Genomic DNA, 12,907 nt, shown 5'->3' with positions numbered 1-12,907 from the left:
AGGAATAATACTGTAATTCTTTAAAGGCTTCAAGGTTAAAGATGAATCAAATAAACATGGGTAAATAATATAGGTAGTAATTTAAGTAGCCAGCATCTAAAATGCATTTAATAATCCCCAACTTCTGGTATTCACATTTTTGTGTAGTCCCCTCCCACATTTAACAAGATTGATCTGTCACTTCTAAGATTAGATTATAAGACATTGGGGCTTCTGTTGTATTGCTCTCTCAGTCTCTCTTTTGGATCACTCACTGCAGGAAACCAGCCATCATATCATGAGCAGCGCCCCTGAGGAAGTCCACATGGCTAGGAATTGAAGTCTTGTGACAACAACCATGAGAGTAAGATATCTTAGAAACACATCTTTCAGCCCTGGTCAAGCCTTCAAACAACCAAAACCCCCGTCAACAGTTTGACTGCAATTTCAGGAGACCTTAAACAAGAACCACCCAGCTAAGGTACTCTTAGATTCCTGATCCTCAGAAAATGTGTGAGATAATAAATGCTTGTTGTCTTGAGCTGGTAAACTTTGGGATAATTTGTTAACTATCATAGATACAATAATAAGACTGGACTAGCAGATGAGTCAGAAAATCTGCCATTTGTTGGTGGGCAACTTCATATGTCTCAGTCTTAAAAGGACTACACTGAGAAGGTTACTGAGATTAAATGAGTTTGTACTTAAGACAGTATCCACTACAGAGTCTTATAGTTCCTAGCCACTAAATAAAAGGGAGTTTTATTGCTCTCCTTGTTCTCCACAATGGTTTATGAAATCCCATTCACTGGCTCATTCTTCTTAGCACCACAGACCTCTTGCCTTTCCCTTATTGTCTAACTCTAAGATCTCAGCTTTGTGGTTCACCCTTCATTTTCAAGGTCCCTCTTTTTAAAAACAGAAATGTCTTTCATTTTTAATCATCAAATATTTATTAAATGCCTAATCTATAGGAAATTCTCTGTCTCAAGGGTTTCAAAAATGAAGGAAATACAATCTCTGGTCTCAAAATCTCTGGAAATTAGAAATTATTCCAGAGCCCAGATGGCCTAAGTTCCCTTCCTGAGTTTAAGGTCCTCCTTTTCATTTAAGGTCCTCATCTTCAGTACTTTACATACTGTAAAGTATTCTGAAATTTTTACAGCCTTTTGGTCCTCCTCTTCCACTCCTCTTATGTTCCTCTAAGTTCTAGTTCTTTGTTATGACACAGATTCCAGAACTTTCATAGGCCATACTCCTGTAGTCTGCTTAGGTCTGATCAACCTGAGCCAAACAATTCCTCTGCGACCCTTTGCATCCTTGCCTACAAGGGCGCCCCCCTGCCCCACATCCGAGTTCACGCTGCTCAGAAACAGTGAGCTTGGGCTGTTCATTTTATTGTGATCTTCCTCTGACAAAGAAATCCAGATGACCCTGAACCCACTGAAGATAATACATGGAAAATGGCAGTCTTGGGTATGGACTGACTCCTTCTCTGAGGCCTTCTTGACCCTGTTGGCTCAGGGGTCTTATCTTTGGGAACTTTAATATAACTGCTTTACCTTCTTTTCCTGCTGTATTTCAAATTCAATATCCTTTCTTTCACTTTCATTGATTCCTCTGGACGCCTGAGGAAAAAGACCCACATTCAGCTCAGCTCTAGAGTGAGAGTACTGATTTCTCCTTCAGTTTCTGGAGTTTGAACTGGTCAAAGAAAATAGCTATTGGAGTTCCCATTGTGGATCAGAGGTAACGAACTCGACTACTATCCACCAGGATGCAGGTTTGATCCTTGGCCGTGCTCAGTGGGTTAAGGATCTGGAGTTGCCATGAGCTGTGGTATAGTTCACAGACGTGGCTCAGATCCTGCATTGCTGTGGCTATGGTGTAGGCCAGCAGCCTTAGCTCTGATTTGACCACTAGCCTGGGAACTTCCATATGCTGTAGGTGTGACCCTAAAAAGAAAAAAAAAAAATAGCTATCTTCCAGAGCAATAGGAAAACTCCTTAGCCTGTTATCTCACTTCCTGTAATACTGCTCACTCTATAATCTTCCTCAACTATTCCCTTTATTTTCCTCATAAATGGAAAGGATCATTTTCTAAATGGCTTAAAGCAAAAACATTTCGGACACGATTCAAGGGGAATACTATTTTCCAAAGCTTGATTCAAGTGCTCCATGTGTTTATCCCTTCCTCCCCTAAGGATTATTTTATATCAGATATGAAATCCTTACCTTGACATAGAGGCCAATCTATTTACTATTCATTGTGGTGGTCCATTCAGGCAAATCTCTGAAGGCTAATTTGGTAAGAAAATTTTCTCGCATGACCTAACACCCAAAAGACTCAGTAGACATTTGCCTAATCTGCCCCAGTTGGAGGCATATCATTACATCTTAAAGTGAATTTGTGTGTTGCTTTTATGCAGTAGTCTTAATCTTCATCTAATTCATTTTCTTGGCCCCTCAGAGTTCAGTTTTCTTCAGCATTTTTCACTGTAACAGGCAGATTTATGGTTAGAGCTTTCATTCCTTCCTTCCATTCTTTCTCCCATCCTTCCTCTCTTCCTACCTCCTTTCTCTCCCTCCTCTCTTTTTTCTTTCCTCTTTCCTCTGTCTGTTTTCTATCTTTTTCCTTTTCAGTCTGCTCCCAAAGCCACCACGGTCTCTGTTCTTCATAACCATAGCAGTATATTTAATTAAGATTTTTCACTCCAATGACACATTAACAAACACTAATTAGAATGTCCCACTGTGGTTTCTCCTATTAACCACAGTAACAACCCTCATAAATATATTATTATGAGGGCTTAGTATGTGATAACTAAAATGTCTTTTCCAATGATAAAACATTTTGGTCCTCTGCTTTGGTTTTCATTAATATGAAATGAATGACCTTCAGTCAGGGGCCTGTAAAATTTTTTGATCACTGATTCATGCAAAAATTTTGAGCATTCATTTCTTATATGTGTATATTTATGTTATGCTATTCTACTAATATATATGATGGGGGGTTTTTTGTTGTTGTTGTTGTTGTTTTGTCTTTTTGCTATTTCTTGGGCCGCTCCCGCGGTACATGGAGGTTCCCAGGCTGGGGGTCTAATCAGAGCTGTAGCTGCCCGCCTACGCCAGAGCCACAGCAACGCGGAATCTGAGCCGCGTCTGCAACCTACACCACAGCTCACAGCAACGCCGGATCATTAACCCACTGAGCAAGGCCAGGGATCAAACCTGCAACCTCATGGTTCCTAGTCGGATTCATTAACCACTGCGCCACGACAGGAACTCCTAATATATATGTTTTAAAACAGAAAATGTATAAAATTTAAAGCTATAAGATAAAATTCATAAAAATAAAATTATTTTTTCCTCATATCCCAGTGGGTTGCTGTGCATACCACTGGTTCCCTCTAACCTTCTCTTGCCCACAGAGTAGGGGGTTCAGTGAGAAGGAGATCTGTCAGATTTTCCACCCTAAATCTAGGGTTCATATCATCTGAGTCACTTAGTATATGACCAAAAGGACCAACAGAAAAGCCAAGAAAATTGACAGGGAAAAAAGTGTGGGGACAGTAGGACAATGAAGAAAAAGGAAGAAAGGAGTTGAGATAGCAGAAAAGCAAGTGAAGGGAAAATGTCCATCTATACCTAAGAGGCGGCCAGAAGTTGTCTCTGATTATGACTGGGTCTAAATAAACAGGTGAGTTTTTGTTTCAGAAATAATTTTGGCTATCATCCTGACTCTACTGGGATTTGCCATTCTGGCTATTTTGTTAACAAGATGGACACGACACAAGCAAAATGGTGAGTAACAATGAGTCAAATGGAGATTCCCTGTGAAGGTCACAGAGGAAAGGATGCCACGATTCAGTCTGCACTCATTCTTATTTATCAGATATCTAGAAACTTTGCCAGTATTCTGGGAATCCATTTCAATGCATAAATCAAAGAACCTCTTACCTATTAGTAATTCTTTCTGCACTTTTAAAATCCCAAAGCTCATGCTACCAATAATGCCAACCAAAAAAAAAATCACACTGAGTTTAACAATAGTAATAACAAGAACATTTTGAAAAGAAAATCTGAGCTCTAAGGGAAATTACCTGAGGAAAAGAAAAAAGAAGCAAGAAGATACTACATTAGTAGATACTACTAGCCAGTACAACATGGAAAGCATTCAATAATTTTAGTGATTTAGTATTGGGGAGATGGTAAGAAGAAACAAAAATAGAGTAGTACTTATCAGTGAAACAGAGATGGGGCTCACAAAGGCAATGACCTATTTCTATGCCTTGAGATTGCTCCAAGATTTCTCTTAGCACATTTCCTACTCCCTTCTAGTCAGCTGCATCCCCTCCTTTTTTCTTATCCTCAATGCCTGTGAGCTCTCAGAGAATAGTAAGTAGTATAGAAGGACAGATAAAACAGGGCTGGCTGGAAGCATTAAAAAGAGGTGGGAAACAGTAATGCATCATGCCAAGACCATTTGGGGAGAAAAGAAGCATAGTTCGGAATAAGGAGAGTTAGAATAGGGGGAAGAACACCTCTCCCAAGTAGTTAATAGAAGTATTTTTGCTTAATTCTTCCACAGAAATTGATGTCTCCAGATACAGTTCTGAACAAAGTAAGTACTTATACCCATGAGAAAAAGATAGTAAGCATTTATGGAATTTCCATAAATCAGGGGCCAAATCTGTCTTGTTCACCATTGCATTTCTAGAACTTTACAGAGTGCATCATTCCATAAAGTAACCTTCTAGGTTACTAGGAGAAATCCACCAAAGATTTCTGTGCATCAATAAGTGCCAAACTAGAGTTGGACAGAATTAAATAGTAAGGTAGATCTGCATGATTCTGAAGCTCTCTTCAGCCTCCTATGGTCTGAGGAGTAGCAACAGAGATATCAAACCATTGAAATAGCAGACTCCTCAGGCAATAGAGCAAAAGACCTAATCAGCAAGATAGCCAGAGAGAAGAATATAACATAGCTAAGAACAATAAGAGCATACATAATTAAGATAATTATGATTGAGAAGAAGAGCACAGCATTAAAGATTGAAGAGATGAAGCAGATTTTCCATGGCAATATCCATGGAAAATGGATCCATGGATATCTCCAGTGAGATGCCAAAGTTGCAAAAATCCCAGGATTACTAAGAAAAGAAAAACAGGAGCCAGGTGCTGGGGTAACAAGAGGGAAAAGCAACTTTGAGGACCCTTCTGATTATTACGTAGCCTGTGTAATATTATGAAAGTGGTGACTAGGATGGTCACTTAGCAGTATCTACTTCTACTACTCATGTACCATCCCTAGTTCTTAAAAAGTAAATTAATTCCCATCATTACTATCAGTTTCATGTTTACATTAGAGTAGACATCAGAGTCTTAAAGCCCCCAGTAATTTTCGAGAAGCAAAATCATGGAGCTCTCTCTCCTTTTTCCTCTAGGTGCTGGTCTTCTGGACTATGAGGATAGTAGAGGTAAACAGATAAAGAACTACTAGAGAATTAATGTAGGACAGTGTTCTTTAGAGATCCATCTCCCTTTGAGCATGATTCATTAGGTCGGCACATCTTTTGATGTTATAATATCCAACTGCCAATCCATCTCTCTCTGCATATATAAACACATGAAAGATTTGCATTTTTTTCTGAAAAAAAGGCAAATATGTTCCCTTTCTAAGACCAGTAAAATAATTCTTTCCAGTTCCTGTTAATTCCAAGATCTTGGAAAGGTTAAGGAACCTCTCTGAAACAATTTCCTGGATGTGTAAAATGCGGATAAAATATACGTTATTCATGGGGTGTCATGATGATTGAAAAGCATACTTGAAAAGACAGTTTGTAAGCTATAAAGTATAATAGATGAGCATAACTTATTATCTCCATTTTAGAAGATAAAATTGATGCTCCAAGGTTTAAGAGACTTACTCGAATTCACCTAGCAAAGGAAGGAGTTGGATAGTGAACCCAACTTGTGGCCCTGAATCCACCACTCATATTCTTACACCATACTATCCCCACTTGGTACAAGACCAGAAAGGCTTATTTTATACTGAGCATTTATTATAGAGTTACACTCTATCCCACAAATCAGAGCATGTCATCTGACATGACTGAGGAATAATGATAATGCTTATTTGAAATAAGGCATCTAGAAATCTGATGGTTCTAGGAGATTCTAAGGCACACTCTTACTTTTTTGTAGGGACACACAACAGATACACACACACACACACGTATACACACACACTCTTACAGACATACTACAAGCATATAGATTCGTAAACCTAAGAGGAAAGAAAAGAGGAGGTAACTTGGTTACTCCGCTTGTTGCCCATGCCCTGCACTTGATGAACTCTTTAGCCCATTTCCTCTCTTCTTACCTCCGTGATTCATCCGTCAACAAGACCAAGGAGCAAAGGCCCATGGCATTCCCTACATCTCTTCTAAAATGAAATCCAAAGAAAATGAGAACATCTGAGAAACTGGAAAAATCTCTTTGTTGTTGGATTTAAACAAATGATGAAACATTTCTTGATGGAATATTAATTAACTTAATCTGATTTTTTTCCTCAAAAGATTTTTCCTCTACAAGATCTAAAAGAGGAAGAGGTAAATAGATTTTCGTCTAATAAAAAAATAACATAGACATAGTTGCCAGGGTAAAACCTCATTATATTTTCATCTTATCTTTTAGGATTCTGGCATACATATTCAACAGAAAGTGGTAATTAAATTAGATCCTGAATTTCTAAGAAATTAATACAGAAATTGTTTATGGAAACTAAGAATCTCATTTTTTTTCCTCAATCCTCTAGACATTTCATATGATGGTCAAGGTAAGTATATTTAGAGATTATGGTAAAATTTTTTAAAAAATCGATATTTGTGTCCTATTACAACATGAGGGGCTGTAAAACTTATCCAGGTAAAAAGCAAGAAACAAAGTAGCATATAGAAGATTGTGACATTCAGAAATGTTCTTTCACAATGTGAGGCACCTTTTTACCCAGTGCTACTCAATTCCTCTCATATTCACCTCCTAATCAATTAACAAAAGTAATCTAAATACTCAAGAGGAATTCAGTATCCCGGAGTTCAGAAATGCAAACCAGTCAGTGAGCCTTTCTTAATATAGACGCTAAGAATGGAGGAATAAATCCCTGAAAATTCATCACATTATGGTATGACCTGTGCATTGAATGCATTGAATTTATTTTTAATGGTATTAGCTTTTACAGCAAATGTAAGCACAGTACATGAAAGTGTTCAGCATTTTATATTTTTTAAAATACCTACAGAATCATGAGAAACAAGTAACAATTAGTGTAAAACAAAGATGATTTTGTGTGCTTTGGGCTTAATTCTCATCACAATGACAAAGTATGGAAGGGAATCATTCATTTTCAGAAAAGGAGTTGAGGGGAAAAAATACATATTGTCTTTACAGTTCTGAGTGAATTTTTAACTAATTGTACTTTAGTAAACTATCAAATGATACCATTGTGCAACATAATTTGTCCCTTCCAGTGTCAAGATTATTTATTTTTACATTTTCATGAAAATAATAGTGATAACATGATAAGTTTTTGTGTAACTTGCTTTGTCTATGTCCAGAGTTTTTAGAAAGTCTATTTCCATGACATCACTAAGGAGCAAGTTTTAAATGATAGGATATATATCCAATCACAATAAGTATATGCATATGGACTCATTATAATTTGCCACTGAACTTGAATTTTCAATCAGCTAAGTAAATATTTTGCCATTTCTTCTTTTATTTGGTCTCAAGTTATTTTATAACTAATATATTAGTCTATGTTAGTGTTTCCGTGTATAGTTTATTATTTCTTCTCACTACACTTAGTTACCTCAGTTAATTTTGTCTGCTTTTTTATGTCATTTGATCATAAACTAAGGCATGAGATTTTGCCTCAGGTCTCTTGCCAGCCTGGATATTTGAGGGTATTGATTAGGTAATCCTCTCTAATGATATCAAAACTACAGAAAAAGAAAATACAAACTGACTTTGTTTTGTGTTTTCAGAGGGATACAAAGGAAATTATAGTAAGTATTCTCGTTTCTCAACAAAAATTTCCTTCCCATTACTAACATTTCCCAAGATTGAAAATGCTTTAAGGAAAGAGAATCCTATCAGTTTATATGACTACTAAGCAATAGACAAAGTCTCCTAGTGTTGGTTTAGGATGATTTGTCAATAACAAGTTTCCAAATTGACTGAGAGAAAAGAAAAAAAACAGAAAATGGTGAGTGGAGAAAAGGGAGGTCATAAAAGGGGAAAAGAGAAAAAGAGATGGAAAGGAAGGAGGGAGGAAGGGATAAGAACAGAGAAAACTGTAAGCCACAAAGTTTCACAGGAATAGCATCCATCTCTCAAACATGAAACCTTTATAGAGATCGAAAGGATGAGAGATCTGGTGGGCGTGACCTCTAACACTACCACCAGATCAATCATCTCCCTGGGCCTGGGCTTCATCTCCTCAGACAAGTTCAAGAAGTTAATATGCAAAGGTAAGGATCCAAATTCTAATGGTTGTGTCTGTGTGTCTGTGTTTTAGCACCATCAGCCAATTCCCTCGGTAAGTTTTTTGTGGTTTCTTTCAAACCTCATGAGTCTGTCTGTGTGTTTGTGCTTTAGCACCATCAGCCAACTCCTTCGGTAAGTTTTTTGTGGTTTCTTTCAATCTGGTTTGTAAGTCCTATAGTTCCTATATTTGTTTTATTCTTCCTCTTAAAGAAGTTTTAAAAATAAAGTACAAAAATAATTAATACTTGTAAATCCACACCTTAGATTTGATTAACTGATATTCTGTCATAATTCTCAACTTACAAATAATATAGAAATCCAGGAGTTCCTGTTGTGGCTCAGCAGTAATGAACCCAACTAGTATCCATGCTGACATGGGTTAGATCTCTGGTCCCAGTTAGTGGGTTAAGGATGCAACATTGCCCTGAGCTGTGGTGTAGGCTGCAGACGCAGCGTGGATCTGGCACTGCCGTGGCTGTGGTATAGGCCAGCAGCCACAGCTCTGATTCAAACCCTAGCCTGGGAACTTCCAAATGCCATGGGTGCAGTCCTTAGAAATAATAATAATAATAATAATAATACAGAAATCTTTTGTCCCCATTCCTAGATCTATTCTACTCTCCCCTCTTCCCAGAAAGTTATATATATGTGTATTATATGTGTATTATAAACTTTATTTTCATATATTTATATAATGTCTCTGTAATCTTAACAATGTATAGTATTATTTTGCATGCATTCTTTTTTAAATTTTACTAAAATGGCATCATTCTATTTTTTCTCTTTTTTTAATAATGATTTTTATTTTTTACACTACAGCTGATTTACAGTGTTCTGTCAATTTTCTACTGCACAGCGAGGTGACCCAGTCACACATAAATATATACATTCTTTTCTCTCACATTATCATTCTCCAATCACAAGTGACCAGACAGTTCCCAGAGCTATACAGCAGGATCCCATTGCTTATCCATTCCAAAGGCAACAGTTTACATCTATTAATCCCACATTCCCAATCCATCCCACTCCGTCCCCCTCCCTCTTGGCAATCACAAGTCTATTCTCCATGTCCATCATTTTCTTTTCTGTGCAAACGTTCAATTGTGCTGTATGTTAGATTCCAGATAAAGGTGATATCATATGGTTTTTGTCTTTCTCCTTCTGACTTTCTGCACTCAGTATGAGAATCTCTAGTTCCATCCATGTTGCTGCAAATGGCATTGTTTTGTTCTTTTTATGGCTGAATAGTATTCCATTGTGTATATATACCACATCTTCCTAATCCAATCACCTGTTGATGGACATTTAGGTTGTTTCCATGTCTTGGCTACTGTGAATAGTGCTGCAATGAGCATGCAGGTGCATGTGTCTTTTTCAAGGAAAGTTTTGTCTGGATATATACCCAAGAGTGGGATTGCTGGGTCATATGGTAGTTCTATGCATAGTTTTCTAAGGTACCTGCATACTGTTCTCCATAGGGGCTGTACCAGCTTACATTCCCACCAATAGTGCAGGAGGGTTCCTTTTTCTCCACACACCCTCCAGCATTTGTTATTTGTTGACTTTTTTTTTTTGTCTTTTTGTCTTTTCTAGGGCCACACCCATGGCATATGGAGGTTCCCAGGCATATGGAGGTTCCCAGGCTAGGGGTCTAATGGGAGCTGTAGCCACCAGCCTATGCCAGAGCCACAGCATGTGGGGATCCCAGCCACATCTGCAACCTACACCACAGCTCACAGCAATGCCAGGTCCTTGACCCACTGAGTAAGGCCTATGCCAGAGCCACAGCATGTGGGGATCCCAGCCACATCTGCAACCTACACCACACCTCACAGCAATGCCAGGTCCTTGACCCACTGAGTAAGGCCAGGGATCAAACCCACAACATCATGGTTCTTAGTTGGATTCGTTAACCACTGAGCCACTTATTAATGATGGCTATTTTGACTGGTGTGAGGTGGTATCTCATGGTAGTTTCGATGTGCATTTCTCTAATAATCAGGGATGTTGAGCATTTTTTCATGTGCTTGTTGGGCATCTGTACATCTTCCTTGGAGAAATGTCTATTCAGGCCTTTTGCCCATTTTTCCATTGGGTGATTGGCTTTTTTGCTGTTGAGTTGTATAAGTCGCTTGTATATTTTAGAGATGAAGCCCTTGTCAGTTGCATCAATTGAAAGTATTTTCTCCCATTCTGTAAGTTGTCTTTTTGTTTGCTTTTTGGTTTCCTTTGCTGTGCAAAAGCTTGTCAGTTTGATTAGTTCCCATTGGTTTATTTTTGCTTCTATTTCTGTTGCTTTGGGAGACTGACCTGAGAAAGCATTTGTAAGCTTGATGTCAGAGAATGTTTTGCCTATGTTCTCCTCCAGGAGTTTGATGGTGTCTTGTCTTATATTTGAGTCTTTCAGCCATTTTGAGTTTATTTTCGTGCATGGTGTGAGGGTATGTTCCAGTTTCATTGATTTACATGCAGATGTACAGTTTTCCCAACAATAATTGCCAAAAAGACTGTCTTTTTCCCATTGTATGTTCTTGCCTCTTTTGTCAAAGATTAATTGACCATAGGTGTCTGGCTTTATTTCTGGGTTGTCTATTCTGTTCCATTGGTCTGTATGTCTATTTTGGTACCAGTACCAAACTGTCTTTTTTTTTTTTTTTTTGTCTTTTTTTTTTGCTATTTCTTGGGCCGCTCCTCCGGCATATGGAGGTTCCCAGGCTAGGGGTTGAATCGGAGCTGTAGCCACTGGCCCACGCCAGAGCCACAGCAACGCAGGATTGGAGCTGCATCTGCAACCTACACCACAGCTCACAGCAACGCCGGATCGTTAACCCACTGAGCAAGGCCAGGGATCGAACCCGCAACCTCATGGTTCCTAGTCGGATTCATTAACCACTGCGCCACGACAGGAACTCCCCCAAACTGTCTTGATGACTGTGGCTTTGTAACATTGCCTGAAGTCTGGGAGAGTTGTGCCTCCTGCTTGGTTTTTGTTCCTCAGAATTGCTTTGGCAATTCTGGGTCTTTTGTGGTTCCATATAAATTTTTGGATTGTTTGGTCTAGTTCTATGGAAAATGTCATGGGTAATTTGATAGGGATTGCACTGAATCTGTATATTGCTTTGGGTAGCATGGCCACTTTTACAATATTAATTTTTCCAACCTAGAAGCATGGAATATCTTTCCATTTCGTTACAGCTTCTTTAATTTCCTTGATTAATACTTTATTGTTCTCGGCATATAAGTCCTTTACCTCCTTGGTCAGGTTTATTCCCAGGTATTTGATTTTTTGGGGGTGCAATTTTAAAAGGTATTGTATTTTTGTATTCCTTTTCTAATATTTCATTGTTAGTATATAGAAATGTGACTGATTTCTGAATGTTAATCTTATATCCTGCTACTTTGCTGAATTTGTTGATCAGTTCAAGTAATTTTTGGGTTGAGTCCTTGGTATTTTCTATATATAGTGTCATGTCATCTGCATACAGTGACAGTTTTACCTCTTCTCTTCCTGTTTGGATGCCTTTTATTTTGTCTGATTGCGGGGGCTAGGACTTCCAATACTGTGTTGAATAACAGTGATGAGAGTGGGCATCCTTGTCTTATTCCAGATTTTAATGAGAAGGCTTTCAGCTTTCTCCGTTGAGTATTATATTTGCTATGGGTCTATCATAAATGGCTTTGACTATATTAAGGTATGTTCCCTCTCTACCCACCTTGGTAAGAGTTTTTATCATGAATGGATGTTGGACTTTGTCAAATCCTCTTTCTGCATCTATTGAAATGATCATGTGGTTTTTGACTTTTCTTTTGTTAATGGGGTGTATGATGTTGATTGATTTGTGTATGTTGAACCATCCTTGTGAACCTGGGATGAATACCACCTGGTTATGGTGTTATGATCTTTTTTATATGTTGTCAGATTCGGTTGGCTAAAATTTTGTTGAGAATTTTTGCATATATATTCATCAAAGATATTGGTTTTCTTTTTTGGTGGTATCTTTTTCTGGTTTTGGAATTAGAGTGATGGTGGCTTCATAGAATGTCTTTGGGAGTGTTCCTTCTTCTTTGACCTTTTGAAAAAGTTTAAGGAGGATGGGTATGAGTTCCTCTTCGTATGTTTGGTACAATTTACCTGTGAAGCCATCTGGTCCTGGGCTTTTATTTATAGGGAGTGTTTTTATGACATATTCAATTTCATTTCTAGTGATCAGTCTGTTCAGTTGATCTATTTCTTCTTGATTCTGTTTGGCAGGGTGTAAGTTTCTAGGAAGTTGTCCATTTCTTCTAGGTTGTCAATTTTGTTGGCATTCAGTTGTTCATAGCATTCTCTCATGGTTTTTTGTATTTCTGTAGTATCTGTTGTGACTTCTCCTTTTTC

The 12,907-nt window shown here is 38.0% G+C and overlaps 1 protein-coding gene and 1 long non-coding RNA gene across 24 annotated transcripts in view; one reads left to right on the top strand and one right to left on the bottom strand.

Annotated features, from left to right (window-relative positions):
- Positions 1-12,907, bottom strand: part of LOC146401481 (uncharacterized) — a 366,756-nt gene that overhangs the window by 227,763 nt on the left and 126,086 nt on the right. The gene's annotated exons all lie outside the window — the stretch shown is intronic.
- The window catches only part of TSBP1 (testis expressed basic protein 1), a 66,259-nt gene continuing 54,567 nt past the window's right edge, over positions 1,216-12,907 (top strand). For 17 of the 20 annotated variants that reach the window (XR_014809163.1, XR_014809167.1, XR_014809169.1 and 14 more), the window contains exons 1-9: positions 1,232-1,455; positions 3,697-3,783; positions 4,571-4,603; positions 5,427-5,459; positions 6,561-6,593; positions 6,679-6,708; positions 6,800-6,820; positions 8,028-8,048; positions 8,561-8,581. Coding sequence is in view for 11 of the 20 variants with exons in the window: in XM_084966897.1 (XP_084823023.1) it covers positions 1,443-1,455; positions 3,697-3,783; positions 4,571-4,603; positions 5,427-5,459; positions 6,561-6,593; positions 6,679-6,708; positions 6,800-6,820; positions 8,028-8,048; positions 8,561-8,581 (292 nt within the window). In the remaining 9 variants the exon portion in view is untranslated. Of the gene's footprint in view, positions 1,456-3,696; positions 3,784-4,570; positions 4,604-5,426; positions 5,460-6,560; positions 6,594-6,678; positions 6,755-6,799; positions 6,821-8,027; positions 8,049-8,560; positions 8,582-12,907 lie in introns of all 20 variants that reach the window. The other 3 variants (XR_014809164.1, XM_084966896.1, XM_084966882.1) reach the window with 2 other exon arrangements.

Source organism: Sus scrofa, chromosome 7, assembly GCF_054392235.1.
Source record: "Sus scrofa isolate SSC_HxYL_T2T_F1_AM1 chromosome 7, Sscrofa_HxYL_maternal_Yorkshire_Landrace_v2.0, whole genome shotgun sequence".
Lineage (NCBI taxonomy): Eukaryota > Metazoa > Chordata > Mammalia > Artiodactyla > Suidae > Sus > Sus scrofa.
This window is presented reverse-complemented; position numbering and strand designations above follow the sequence as displayed.